Raw genomic sequence first — 14,154 nt, 5'->3', positions numbered from 1 at the left:
TGGCCTGGTCCATCAGAACTGGTCATCATATAGTATTGTTGTTGAAGTATATAATGATCTCCTGGTCCTGCTCATTTCACTCAGCATCAGTTCATGTAAGTCTCTCCAGGCCTTTCTGAAATCATCCTGTTGGTCATTTCTTACAGAACAGTAATATTCCATAATATTCATATACCACAATTCATTCAGCCATTCTCCAACTGATGGACATCCATCAGTTTCCAGTTTTTAGCCACTACAAAAAGGGCTGCCACAAACATTCGTGCACATACAGGTCCCTTTCCCTTCTTTATAATCTCTTTGGGATATAATCCCAGTAGTAACACGAAACAAGGATTCTTACAAGGTGTTAACTCAGTGGAATTGATAAGACAATGGTTATCTAGTTTAGCATGGTGCTTAATAGTTCTCTACTTCAGTACATGTACTTAGTACAGAATATAGTTGTACAAGATTCACACCTATTCTACAAGATTCACACCTACGTTGATATAATTATAATAGAGTATATAAGCTGGAACAAACTCAGCCAGATTCATTTATTCATTCCGTCTCACACCACTGTGGTGGCAGGCTTGTCCTCCTTCATTTCTCCACTGAGACCAAGGCCCATCTGAGTCAGAGACAGACTCAGAGAGGGCTGGGAGACAGACTCGGTAGGGGACTGGAACAGACTTAGAGAAAACAGAGGGCTGGAGGCTGGAGCATAAGCTCTTGGATTGAGACCAGAGACTGTCATGGTGGTCCTCCAGCCCCACCCCCACCCCACCCCAGAAACCAAGACACATTCAGGAGGAAAGCTAGCCACGGCTCCAGGCACAGAAACAAGACTTTGAAGGAGATAATAAAGAATTTGGACTTTATCCCTGGCTATTCTCGTGATAATTATTTTGCTGAAATGAAGGCTGGTCCAGAGACCTCCAGAAAACCAACGAGGATCTTACACTTTGGTGTCCAAACGTGGGGCTAAGGACCTACATCTGTGACCTGGAAATGGGATGAGTACAAAAATAGACAAGAAACTTTCAAACTTTGTCTAGTGTTTCAGCTGAAATGAGACAAATGTTTAGAAAGGGGACTTCTCCACCGCAAGGAAAGTGTGTAGAAAGCATTATTAGACTGATAAAAAAAACAAGATTTGATTGTAACTTGGGAGCATATCATTGGACTTTTAAAAACATTACAGTACTCGTCTCCTTGGTTCTCTAGGGAAGAAGAATTAGAGTTAGACAAGTGGAAACTAGTAGGAGAACAACTAAGTGAATATTAATTACAATGATTCAATTCCTAAAGAAACATTCTATACATCTCACTTAATACAATTGGCTTTAGGAAATTACATAAGTATTAGAATAAGGAAAAGGAAGAAAGTGAAGGAGGGGGAGGATATTGACAAACTAGGTGAAAAGCATGAACAATTAGAAAAAAAGTTAAGTACAACTCTGATGAAATTAAGGAGTGTGGTGCTTCACAGAAGGAGCCATTAGGGCATTCCCCATCCCCTGATCTACCCCCCTCAATTAACCCTTCAAGGGTGGAGAGAGAAGAAGGACGAGGAGGGGCAGTGACACAATCAGCACCACCTATGAAGCAGCCTATGACAAGATTACAAAAGGCACTAGTTAAAGCTAAAAAAGAAGGACAGGATATATCTGATTTAAAAATAAATGCATTACCTGTTATTCAAGAATTTGACTCTTCAGGTCAAGAAACGTGAAGATACACTCCTTTTGATCTAGAAATAATTAAGTATTTGAAAAAGGATTGCACTCTTTATGAGGCTACATCTTATGTTAAGATAATATTAGAGAATTTAGCTTATGAAATTTTAACCCTTAGTGATTGGAAATCTATAGCAAGGACATGCTTAGAACCTGAACAAAACTTGTGGTTTTTGGAGTATAGTGAACAATACTCCCCTCCTTTGTGGAGGCTCAGTCTTCAGACTGAGATAGACTTCGAGACAGACCATTGTGGTAGTCCTCCTGCTTCCCACACAGAAATCAAGACACATTCAGGAGGACCTCAAGAAAGCTAGCCCAAGCCCCAGGCAAGGAAACAAGACTTTGAAGGAGATAATAAAGAATTTGGATTGATTACTTTGCTGAAACAAAAGCTGGTCCAGAGACCTCCAGAAAACCAAACAAAATCTTACATATTCCCTACTTTGTCTTCAAACTACATGATTTGCTATTTCTCTAGAATGCCATAAAGGTTTTTCTGCTACTGTGATTTTGCTCAGGATGTTCCATATCTCTATTCTAAAATACCTTTCCTTCCCACAGTTTTTACCTTGAAGCTCAAATGTGATTTCTTCCATAAAGCTTTTCCTGTTTAATCTCAAACTCCTAACAGAAGTAATCTCTCTGTCTTCTTGATCCCTATAATTCTTTGTACTTCTGTTCTAGTACTTCAGTTTTGTTTTTTTTTTTTTTAATCATAGCTTTTGTGCATTTTTGTTAACCTTTCATTTTCTTCCCCATTTTACAACCAAGGAAACAAACTTAGGTTAAAATTACTTGTTCGTAGTCATACAAATAACAAGTATAGCAGACAGGATTTGAATCAAATTTTCTCCTCACTTTTTGTGGTCCACAAAAGATGTGTTAGCATTTTATGCTTTTCTGCATTTATTTTTGAGGTTTAATGCATGGATAATTTTTGTAAAGGTTCCACATGTAGCTGAGATCATGTTTATTCCTTGTTATTTCCATGTAGAAGTCTATCATCTTAATTTTTCTAAAATTCTATTCAGATTCTTAATTTCTTTCTCTTTTATTATTGTTGTTAGATTTGCATGTTCAATACACTTTTCATCTATCATATTGCCATATGACATGTTCTTAATTTCTAAAGTTAACAATTTTTTTCAGATCTCTAAAAGATGTCTGGTTTTCATTTAGATTTTTAAATTGTTTTTAAAAAATAAATTATTCTGAAAAACTAAAGACTTTTTTTGTTATTTTTTAAAGGGATGGAGAGAGGAAAAGTATGAGCATTGAAAGGTACTGTGTGATCATTTGTTATTATTAATTTTACAGATTTTTTTGTTCCACATAAATTCAGCATATATTAAAATGAATTTGAATAAGATATTCTGTAGCACAAAATTTATTTAAAGCCATGGAAGTTTTCAGCAGTTTATCACATTGCTTTAGTACAGTTTATAGCTTGGGTTCAAAAGTACTATTTTTAGTATGATACTTTAGTGTATTGCTAGTATAGGTACTGCCCTCCACTATCACCAATTGTAATACCCACTCCTCCTGAAATTTCTTATCTGTGCCTTTTTATAAATTCTGCAGTGGAAATCTAACCAATCTGGGTTTTTTGATATTTTGTTCATACTAATAACACTCAACTGTCCCTCTGCCATCATTCATTTTCTTTTCTTTGTTTTAAACCAGATATTCCAATAAATGGCTCATTGGTTTTATTGTGTTTTTTTTAAACTCTTGTTTAGTTATTGTTAGTATTAGTATTTGTATTTATTCAATAGTTTGGAGTTTTAGTATTTGTTAGTTTAGTTTAGTTTTGTTAGTATTTGTATTTGTATTTATTCAATAGTTTGGAGTTTTAAAAATTATGTTAATCTCCTTTGATTTTCAGAATTTCTATTTTGATTTCTAATTAGGATTTTTAAAACTTCTGGCTTCTTAATTATTTCTAATTGCATTCCCAATTAGTTGATCCATGCTTTCTTTTTTTTTGTTAATGAAAAGTCTTTGGAGCTACAAAATTTTCCTAAAAAACTGCTTTGACTATATCCCAAAAATTTGGGTATGTTACCTCATTGTAGTTATTGTTTTCAATGAAGTTACTAATGGCTTCTATGATTTCTTTGTCAATCTACCAATTATTTAATTACTTAATCTCCAGTTCATTTTTAATTCTTTATTCAGCACCTCTACCAGATATGATTTTTATTTGCATTGTGATCCACAAAAAATATCTTTAATATCTCTGCCTTTCTACATTTCTTTATGAGGTTTAATATATGGATAATTTTTGTAAAAGTTCCACACATGGCTGAGAAATAAGTTTACTTTTTTCTACATGTAGAGGTCTGTCATCTTAGTTTTTCTAAAATTCTATTCAGGTTATTAATTAGGTTCTCTTTTATTGTTGTTGTTAGATTTGTCTAAAACTGAAAGGGATACATTGAATTCTCCCACTATTATAATTTCACTCTTCCTGGTGCTTGTATAACTTTTCCTTTAAGTATTAAGTATTTGCTATAACATTGAATATGAATATGTTAAGCAGTAGTACTAATTCACTGTCTTTGATACCTTTCAACATAGTATGTAGTTTCCTTGTTTTTCTCTTCAGTCAATTCTATTTTGTTGTTGTCTTGTCTGAGATCATAATTGCTAATTCTAATTTGTTTTTTTAAGTTCAGATAAAAAAATAATAGATATTTCTCAAGCCTTTTAATTGAACTCTGTATGAATCTTTATGTTTCAGATGTTTTTTATAAATAAACAATTATCATGCAGCTTTCTAATCTTTTATGCTCTTCTTTGTTTTATGGGTGTATTTACCCCATTCATATTCACAGTTATAATTGTTGTTTTCCCCCATCATATTTTCTACTCTTTGTTCCCTTCTTACTCTTTGCAAATAATAAGAGGTCTATATTCAGCATCAGTGCTTTATACTTGATGCAAATCTGTTTCCATTGCCCTATCTCTCTTCCCTTTCCCTTTCCTAAGCCCTAATTGAGGGTTTCTTTCCTTTTAAACACTTCATGATTTATCCTTTGTGATTAAAGGGTTTTTGCTTATAACTTATTCCTCTCTAAATCTACTCTCTCTTTTTTATGATTTTCCTTCCTTCTTTCTGTTCCCCTCTGTTTCTCTGCTGAACTGAAATTATTTCTATCCCCAAAACTCTTGGTGTGTATGTGTGGGTATGGATAGGTTCTACTCTTCTTTGACTGGTTTAGATGAAAGTGAGATTCAAATGACATGTACTCTCTTCACTCCTTCTTCCTTTGTTTTTAATCCTCTTCTTGTACACACAGATTGGCAAACAATAAGTTTTCCCATCTTTTCTGCCTTTTGTTTTCCTAGTATAGTCATTCTTCCAATTTCCCTTTCTTCTTTGAAGATAATTAAAAAATAACAAAAATAATCCTATCCATCTTGTATTTAATTCTCTCTGTGACCTTTGATATGGCAGATAAATGACATTGAGTTCAAATTCAGCCTCAGACCATTAATAGCTTTGTGACTCTGGATAAATCACTTAATTAACTTGATTTCTTCATCTTGAGCTAGAGAAGAAAGTGGCAAATCACTCTGGTGTCTTTACCAAGAAAAGCCCGAATCTGAGCGAAAAATCAGACAGGACTAAAATGACTGAACAACAATAATGATCTCTAATAGAATTAGGGTTTCAAGAGGATACTTGATTGAAGTTACAGAGTTATGTACAGATTGAGAAAGATGGGGCTTTTTTGCTATGCAAACTTTATTGTTCATTTGATCTAACAGCTGTAAGGCTCAGAAGTATTATCCTAAGAAAACTCAGCCTAACATACTTTAACCATATGGAGCCTTGAATTCTCAGTAGTTCTTCCCTTCCAAAATAGCCCACTATTCATATCTTCACCTTACATCACTCATTATTCAGTCCAAGTAACAATTAGGCTATTCTCCTAATAGTTGTTTATAGTTTCATCCTCCTTTGTATGTTTGTATGCTGATCTGTGACAATCCATTTTTGGCAATTTGGGACAGTTGTTATGGGAGATGAATGAATCTGGGCAAGTACAGTAGATTCAGGTCCCTTAAGGACTCAATCTTGGCAATCCTGATAAAATTAACTGGCTAGAGTCCTGGGACTGACTTGCATGGACCTCCAAAACCCAGGTCCTCCTTAATAGTATATTTATCTTTCATTATCCTTCCATGTGAGCTTGGTTATTCCACATAGTAGAAATCTACACTAACGTTGTTGTCATCTTATCTAAACCTATCCCAGCAAAAACTGAAGACAATTTTGTGTTATTTTACATCTAATTCATAATTCTCCTTCACTTTTCACTTCAAATTATCTTAGAATGATATAATTTAACTGAGACTTGCACAGAATTTTCTGCAGGGTCATTTAATCTCAATTGTTTCCCCAGTATTCGAGGTAGGGCCTGTTGGCAGTCTTCTATTATATTTCTTAATATTTTACAAATGAACTTGTCACGGTGTTGCCCTTGAACACCGTGTTTCTCTGCCTGCCAAGAAAAATCAAATGTTTACAGTTTAGGGCCATTTCTGGACACTCTTAGAGTTGTCTTTGTGATACCTGTATTGCATCACTTCATCTTTTCTCAATAAATGGTGATTTTGTCAATGTTGGTACTTTTGTCCATTTCTTAATTTTTAAAGTTTAAGCTAGTGTAATTGGAACTGCTGTAATCATAGAGATCAACATATCTGGACCTTTTCTTCTCATTTAGTATTGATTTTGAGCTTTGCACTAGTCAGTCATTTGTGATTATCGTGTGATTTGACACTGGCAGCTGACTCTGGATTTATTGTTGTGTCATTCATTGTCTGTAAGATATAATCAATTTCCTTTTTGTTATATTGTTTAGTGTTTGCCTTTTAGGCTCCAAACTTACAATTTAAGTTACTTAGAATGTTGAATTACAATTCAGCTTTTGTGTAAAGGGAATGTGTTATTGAGACTGAGCTTACCAGCCATGAATGTTCCCAGGCAATAACTAACTTGATAGCACATTAATAATTCAGAAAAATCCATATCAGTGTACCATAATGATATTTTTCTAGTCCTATGACATAAAGGAAGCAAATATCAACTTGTGTAAGAGTCAGGTATTAGTAGTAATTATGTAATTACCAGTTTCTTAGATCCTGTGATTTTTGTTTATCCAAGCAATCGTTCTATTGATTGTCCTTTCCTCTTTAAGCTACTGCTTTATATTACAGAAGTGGTATGCATTATGGGCCTGAGTATTCATGTGACATGATCATTGTTTATTAGTGAACCTGTTTTTGTAATACTGCCTAAGGAACAAGGTCATTAATATATGCCTCTTAGCAAATTAAGTTAACATTAAAAAGTGCTTTTTTTTGCATTTACAAGCATTTTTCCTCCTTTTTCTCTACTAAAAAAAAAGAAAAGAAAAACAAAATCTTTTCAACAAATAATGCATAATAAAACAAAGCAAATTCCCAAGTTAGCCTTGCCCAAAAATAGTTAATATCTCTTTGGCTTTTAGTTGTCTAGATTATACAGTATGGATGCAAGTTATTTTTATTTAACTAGATTTTATTTTGATGAATAATATACAATATTGCACATGAAACATAACTTTCTATCTATTATCATCCTTCAGCTATTCCTAAATTGGATTTAACTTTGTCTTTTATTTAGAACATTCAGTGAAATAAATAAAGCAGAGGAACTGTATAGCTTGTGCCAAGAACTTTGTAATGATCTTGCTCAGGATCTACAGAGAGAAGGACTTAAGGTATTTCGTTTTACTTTGTTGTTCTTATCTAAAAACTAAATTCTAACCTATAGTAAAGATTGCATGAGGACACCAATAAAAAATGAATACCAGTTAGGAAAGTCCTAAAAAAAACTCATCTACTTAATACCGTTTGTTTCCAGCTCAACTATGGAAATAAAAGTTTAGACCAGAAAGACTCAGAAGGAATCTAGTTTGAGTTTGAGTTAGATATTGGTAGGATCTGAGAGGAGTGAGGTTGAGGACTTCAATTTAACTGGAAAGGTCTGCCTAAGAATAAACCTGTTTTCTGAGGATTAGACCTTAATATCATATTAATAAGGATTAATCAAGACAAAAATTAACGCAATTTTCTTTTTCATGCAAATATTCTATGGAATTGGGATTTAAGGTAAGGCAGTATTAGCTACACTGAATAGAGAGATCCATCTATGATCCTTTAACAGAATCCTAAGAAGCCGCTCAGTAAGAAGATCCTTCTTGGTGGATTTCTGCCAGAATTCTTTCTATCTTACCCTGCTTATTTGTCCTCCACTTCAAACCAAATACTGGTTAACAAAAAGGAGAAAGGAACAATGAATTTTTATTAAAAGCTTCAATTTAAAAAAAAAAAACAAATTTGAGAATATGTCTTAAATAAAGGATCCATGCCAAAATGAGACTCTTTGAAAGGAAACATAAAGACAGAGAAAGAGAAAGATATCTTATCTATGTATGTTAAAAGTAATACCACTTAAGGATCATACTTAAGTTTGTTACAATCTACTTGAGCGAATCCAGATTAGAATATATATTCATGTTTGGTTTGTGTTTCAGGGCAAAACAGTCACAATTAAACTGAAGAATGTGAATTTTGAAGTAAAAACTCGAGCATCTACTGTAGCAGCTGTTGTTTCTACTGCAGAAGAAATATTTGCTATTGCTAAGGAACTACTAAAAGTAGAAATTGATGCTGATTATCCACAGCCCTTACGACTACGACTTATGGGTATTACGTTACTAGATTTTTTACTTTTTTTCTTACTTTAAGCTTACATTATTAAGCAAGAAATCATGTTATCAGCTGACATAATATTTGTAAAATACTTCACACTGTCCTTAGTAAATATTTCTTCTCTTATTCCTTTTCACAAAGTAATGAATTTAAGAGTGTTTTAGCCTCCATATTTTGGGTTTTTTTTCTGTAACCTGTTTAAATTGTTTTTAACATTCTGCTGCCTGTTATCTTAGTTGCAAAGCATAATGTTCAATTGCAGTTGACCATTATGCTTTCTTCTTTGCCATAAATTACACTAAAAAATGCAGCCTTCTATTGCACAATAACAAACTCTTCCTAAATGAAACTAGAGTGTGTACATAAACTTACATATATTACTAATACTGTTAAAAAAAAAATCAGAGTACATGTCCTCCATGTGTCATAATAATTATTCATATTTAAAGGTAGCACACATTTAAACAGGATCAAATAAAATATGATAATTTGAAAAGCTAAAAAAAGTATGTGGATTCATACCCAGTCCAGGGAAGATATAAAACACAATAAGTTCCCAGTTAAGAATAGTCATGAAAGAGTATCTTTTGAATTAATAATAGTCAATTTTGTTCTGTTATTGCTGTATGTCAAGAAATATTATACCAAAAAAGGTTTTACATGTCTCATTGGATTTGGTACTTTGAAATTGAAATTATTTTTATGGCTGTTGGTTATATTCAGGCGTACGGATATCAGGCTTTTCCAGTGAAGAAGACAGGAAGCACCGACAAAAAAGCATCATTAGCTTCTTAAAAGTTGGAAGCCACACCATAGATCCAGTTGGGTCTGTGCTGGAGAAAAATAACCAAGATCAAGTTATGAAACCTCCAGAAACATCTCACAAGCAGAGTTTCTTCACTAAAAAGCGGTCAGAAATGAGTTGGAACCATCAAGATGCCTTTAAATTTGAACCTGAAACTATCCAAGGCTTCCAAGTTTCACAGCCATCTAGTCTTTCAAAGGAAAAAATGAAAGAGAATTTAGAAACATCAGAAAATTTAGATGACTATCAGATCTTTACTTGTCCTATTTGTTTTAAGGAACAAGGAAGAATGTGTTTGGAAACATTTAACAGGCATGTGGATGAATGTCTCAGTAGGACATTGATAGACTGTGACTCCAAAATGATGGCTGTCCCACAATCATCGTCTTTTTGTTCAGAAGTAAATCCAGATTTAAAACCCCATAATATTATAGAAAGCCATTTAGTGGATTTTGTCCCTTCAATAAGTATAGATGTGCTTCCTCAAGGAAAAAGTACAGAGGTTTTAAACACAGGAACCGAGGAAGAGCACAGTCAAAATCAGTATTCTAATCTCTGGAGCAAGTCTTCTCTTGTTGAATATATTTATCAAAATTCTCCCCATGAAAATGAAGGATATCATGCCAAAACTTCAAGTGGGCAAACAACCCTCCAGACCTGCTTGCTAAGAGACAAAACTTTGGTGTGTCCTGTTTGTAATTTAGAGCAAAGGACTTCTGATCTGATGCTCTTCAATAGTCATGTAGATATTTGCTTAAATAAAGGTCTTATCCAGGAATTAAGGAAGGACAAAGCTAGTCTGGTCGTAAATTATCCAACAGAAAATCCTAAAAGTAATGGTAAGTTTGCCTTTTAAGTAATTTATTTTTCTAAATGTTTATATCTTTATTAATGGACTGAGACCATTCAGTGCGAAGTTCATTCAATAATAAAGCGATAGTTTATATTTATATTTGAGAAAATATACTTGTGTTACTCTGAGTTTAAATTAATCTGACACTATTATTGTTTGAACTTTGGAAAAAGAACTTGAAATATGCTTACTGAAGACCAGAAAGAACTGAAAGCCCAGGGATTTAAGAAACTGTTGCTTCTACCTCAAGGAGCAATACCTTCAAAGTATATTTACAAAGGCAGAGTGACAAATTGCTTATAATTGCCGTCAGGAAGCCTTTCACTGGCTTTTTGGATACTATCATCTACTTCAAAGTCTCTCTTTTTTTCCCCTATACTTATATATAATTGCAGGATACAATACATTGTGCAATATTTGGTTTAATACAGAAAGTCATTTCTGCATCAATTGTGCTAAACTAAAGGAGAAAGAAAAGGATGACTTATGTGGAACACAGAAGCAGTGGCTGGCCAAATCCTCTTATAAAAGAGGATTAATTAAACTACTAAATCAGCTAGTAATAGAATTATAAAGAAACTGGAATAGAACTAAATTTTCATTAGTAATTGCTATTAAAAACATATGAAACGTAGTAGAAGTTTTTATCTTCTTTAGTAATATATTCAGGGACATTTTTGTTATTTCTAAAATTTCTGACTGCTTTTTATGATATTTAAATTGATCATTTTATAACGTCTTAATTTGTTTTTATTGTTTCTATAGGGAGCTCTAGCAAAATACAGAAAGCCGTGAATATCATAGCAAAACCCAAAAGGTATGATTAATTCAGTCATTAACAAAGATGGCCAAAAACTGTCCTTAGCACTGCTTTATAAGAATGTGATTGGCTTTTTTTTTTTTTTTTTTTTTTTGGATAAAGAAATAAACATAGTAAAAACAAAATTCAGTTTTCTAGAAAGCTTGAAGGGAAAAAAATGTGTCCTTGCCTACATTTCAACTAAGTTTATGTTCTTTTTTATTCCAGGCCAGGATTGATGACCCAGAATTCAGCATCAAAGAAAACCAAACCAAATAATTTCAAATATACAATTGATAGCTTTTTTAAATGAACAGTAAGAATTTTATATTAGAAGAGGTCATTTATAAACTATGAATATTTTAAATTCTTATTTTAAAATTACAGCTTAATTCAATGAATATCAATTATTTAATTCTAGAATCTTCTAGTGCTGCTGTCAATAATGTCAAAGTTGTGAATTTGTTTTGGCAGGAACTAATAAGACATGTTTATTTGTTTAGAGAACATAAAGTCACATTAATTGGGCCTATGGGCCTATTAAGACAAAAAGTTGTTTTTGTTTGTTTGCTCATTTTGTTTATTAGCCTGGAAAATATCTTTCATCCTTGAAAATAATAAGGATATTGTCAAATGAAAACATTTGACAATGATCCGTATCTCCTATAAGCACTTGATTCACTTTTAATGTATTTAATCATAAGATTGGAAATAATTGTAGTACTCTACTTATATAGCAACTCAGAAAAACAGTATCTTGTTTTGTCACATTTGACTTTTTTTTTTATTTCACTTGAAAAAAATCTTTTAAGACTGGATCTTTTTCCTCTTGTTTTGGCTAGAAGAGCAGGGGCTACTCACAGGCCCAATCCCACTACTGATTGGCATAGGAACTTGGACCTGCTCTGTTTCTGACATGGTCCTATCTGACCTTCCTTAGTCAGTCTGGTCTTATGTCTCTCTGGCTCCTCCTCAACCTCCTGTCTTCCCCCTGTCCCAGCAGCTCCTGATATTAATCTCAGACTCATTATGGGTACTTGATTGGTTTAGCCCATTGCAGCTTACAATTCCAAAGCTGAAACGAGATCAACCAAATCATTTCTAATGGAGCAGTAATGAACTGAACCAGCTATGCCCAGAAAAAGAACTCTGGGAGATGACTAAAAACCATTACATTGAATTCCCAATCCCTGTATTTATGCACACCTGCATTTTTGATTTCCTTCACAAGCTAATTGTACAATATTTCAGAGTCTGACTCTTTTTGTACAGCAAAATAACGTTTTGGTCAGGTATACTTATTGTGTATCTAAGTTATATTTTAATATATTTAACATCTACTGGTCATCCTGCCATCTAGGGGAGGGGGTGGGGGGGTAAGAGGTGAAAAATTGGAACAAGAGGTTTGGCAATTGTTAATGCTGTAAAGTTACCCATGTATATATCCTGTAAAATAAAAGGTTATTAAATTAAAAAAAAAAATAACAATGCAAAAAAAAAAAAAAATTCCAAAGCTGAAGAGATCTACCAGGATCAACATCCCCAGTGGCTAGGATTACAAGCATGCATACCTGACTACTTTTTATGAGAAATACTTAAGATAAAGTGCACATTTGTAAAGATTATGAAATGTATTAAAGTTATGAATTATATAAAGCTCTAGTTAAAAATAGTTTAATATTTATAAATAATTAATTTAAGTAAAAAATAATAAATTAATAACTAATTAAGGTTACCTTATTGGTTTTTTTGTTTTGTTTTTTTGCTGAGGCAGTTGGGGTTAAGTGACTTGCCCAGGATGACACAGCCAGGAAGTGTTAAATATCTGAAAACAGATTTGAACTCAGGTCCTCCTAACTTCAAGACTGGTCCTGTATCTACTGTGCCACCTAGTTGCCCCTGCCTTATTGTTTAAAGAAGAAAAAAGTAATTGTTTTTCTTTTTTAATAATAAAAAATTCAATTTTTGTTAGGATTTATCAAACTAAAAAGTTTTTACTTTTTCCTGCTTTGGACAATTTTTTCCCCAGGTTTTTCCCATGTTTTACCTGTACATGTTTGAATTAAATATATAAGAAAGCAGAGTTTTGGGGACAACATATTGGGATCTTAAACATAGCCTTTGAATAAAAGCAATAAAATTTGACCTCAGTATAAATTGAAATTTGCAGTTGTTAGGCTAAACATATATTAACATTTGTTCGGGTCATCTTAATTTGTTAATTTTGAAAATACACTACAATTCACAAAACAAAATGATTTATATCATCCTCAAGATATTTTATTCAGTGTTGTACTGCTGTCATGCTGTTTTTGATGATATTTTGTGATATCCCGCATTAATATAGAATTTTCCTCACCTGGAAAATACCTGTGAAATCACAGGTCTGGTCTCTGTCCCTATCATCAACGATTCTAGAATCTCAGAATTATTACTAGAATATTTAGTGGTATTATAAAAATCTAGGAAATCCATTCACTTCTGTGATAAATGTCAATTTAAAGAAAAAATTTCCACCTTTTAGGAAAACCCAAAGAACAAAGAATTGATGTCTTAACAAAGTGAAAGTGAAATACAATTATTGGTACTTTTCCCCTTTTATCTGTGTTCTTCATCATTCCCTAAGATTAGCAAAAGGAAAAAGAAAGTGCTTTTCAGAATGATTATGTAGGATTTCTATTTCTGTATTGGAGGATATCATGGTGGGGTCATAGCTTTGATGCATGATCTCTGATGTATGAATTATCCTTATTTTGACAGTAAATTATAATTGCCTGAATTTCGAATCCTGTTACTTGTTTTCTACAAATTAAATTCCTGATCCTTATGTTAATTGATTGTTGAAATTTGTCTGGACATTGTATCATGAATTATTCTTTGTCATTAAAAAAAACCTTATTTTGGTTATTAGAGATGTCTTCTGTTATTCTTGATTGCACCTAAAAGGGTGATTAGGTCTTCCAGAGTGAGTGAACTCTCTGGTTTTAACCCCCCTTAATTTATGTATACTATAGAATCTGACATCATTCTATAATCAGCTCCACTCTTGACCCTTTGCTTTCAGCAGAACATAACATTTCTCATGATAATAATTATTGAAATTTCAAAAAAAAATCACCTCCCTAAATAAAACAACACAATGGACTTTAGATACATTCATTGTGGTAGAAAATAAGAATTATGACAAATGTACCTGACTTCATTT

The 14,154-nt window shown here is 32.8% G+C and overlaps 1 protein-coding gene across 3 annotated transcripts in view; it reads left to right on the top strand.

The window, feature by feature from the left end:
• The window catches only part of POLK (DNA polymerase kappa), a 97,937-nt gene extending 85,835 nt beyond the window's left edge, over positions 1 to 12,102 (top strand). For all 3 annotated transcript variants that reach the window (XM_031966341.1, XM_012541121.3, XM_031966348.1), the window contains 6 exons: positions 2,973 to 3,005; positions 7,402 to 7,498; positions 8,315 to 8,486; positions 9,216 to 10,136; positions 10,916 to 10,967; positions 11,178 to 12,102. In XM_031966341.1, coding sequence (XP_031822201.1) covers positions 2,973 to 3,005; positions 7,402 to 7,498; positions 8,315 to 8,486; positions 9,216 to 10,136; positions 10,916 to 10,967; positions 11,178 to 11,262 — 1,360 coding nt within the window. In that variant the 3' untranslated portion in view covers positions 11,263 to 12,102. The remainder of the gene's footprint in view (positions 1 to 2,972; positions 3,006 to 7,401; positions 7,499 to 8,314; positions 8,487 to 9,215; positions 10,137 to 10,915; positions 10,968 to 11,177) is intronic.
• The last annotated feature ends 2,052 nt before the right edge of the window (positions 12,103 to 14,154 follow it).

This window comes from Sarcophilus harrisii, chromosome 1, assembly GCF_902635505.1.
Source record: "Sarcophilus harrisii chromosome 1, mSarHar1.11, whole genome shotgun sequence".
In the NCBI taxonomy this organism is placed as follows: Eukaryota; Metazoa; Chordata; class Mammalia; order Dasyuromorphia; family Dasyuridae; genus Sarcophilus; species Sarcophilus harrisii.
This window is presented reverse-complemented; position numbering and strand designations above follow the sequence as displayed.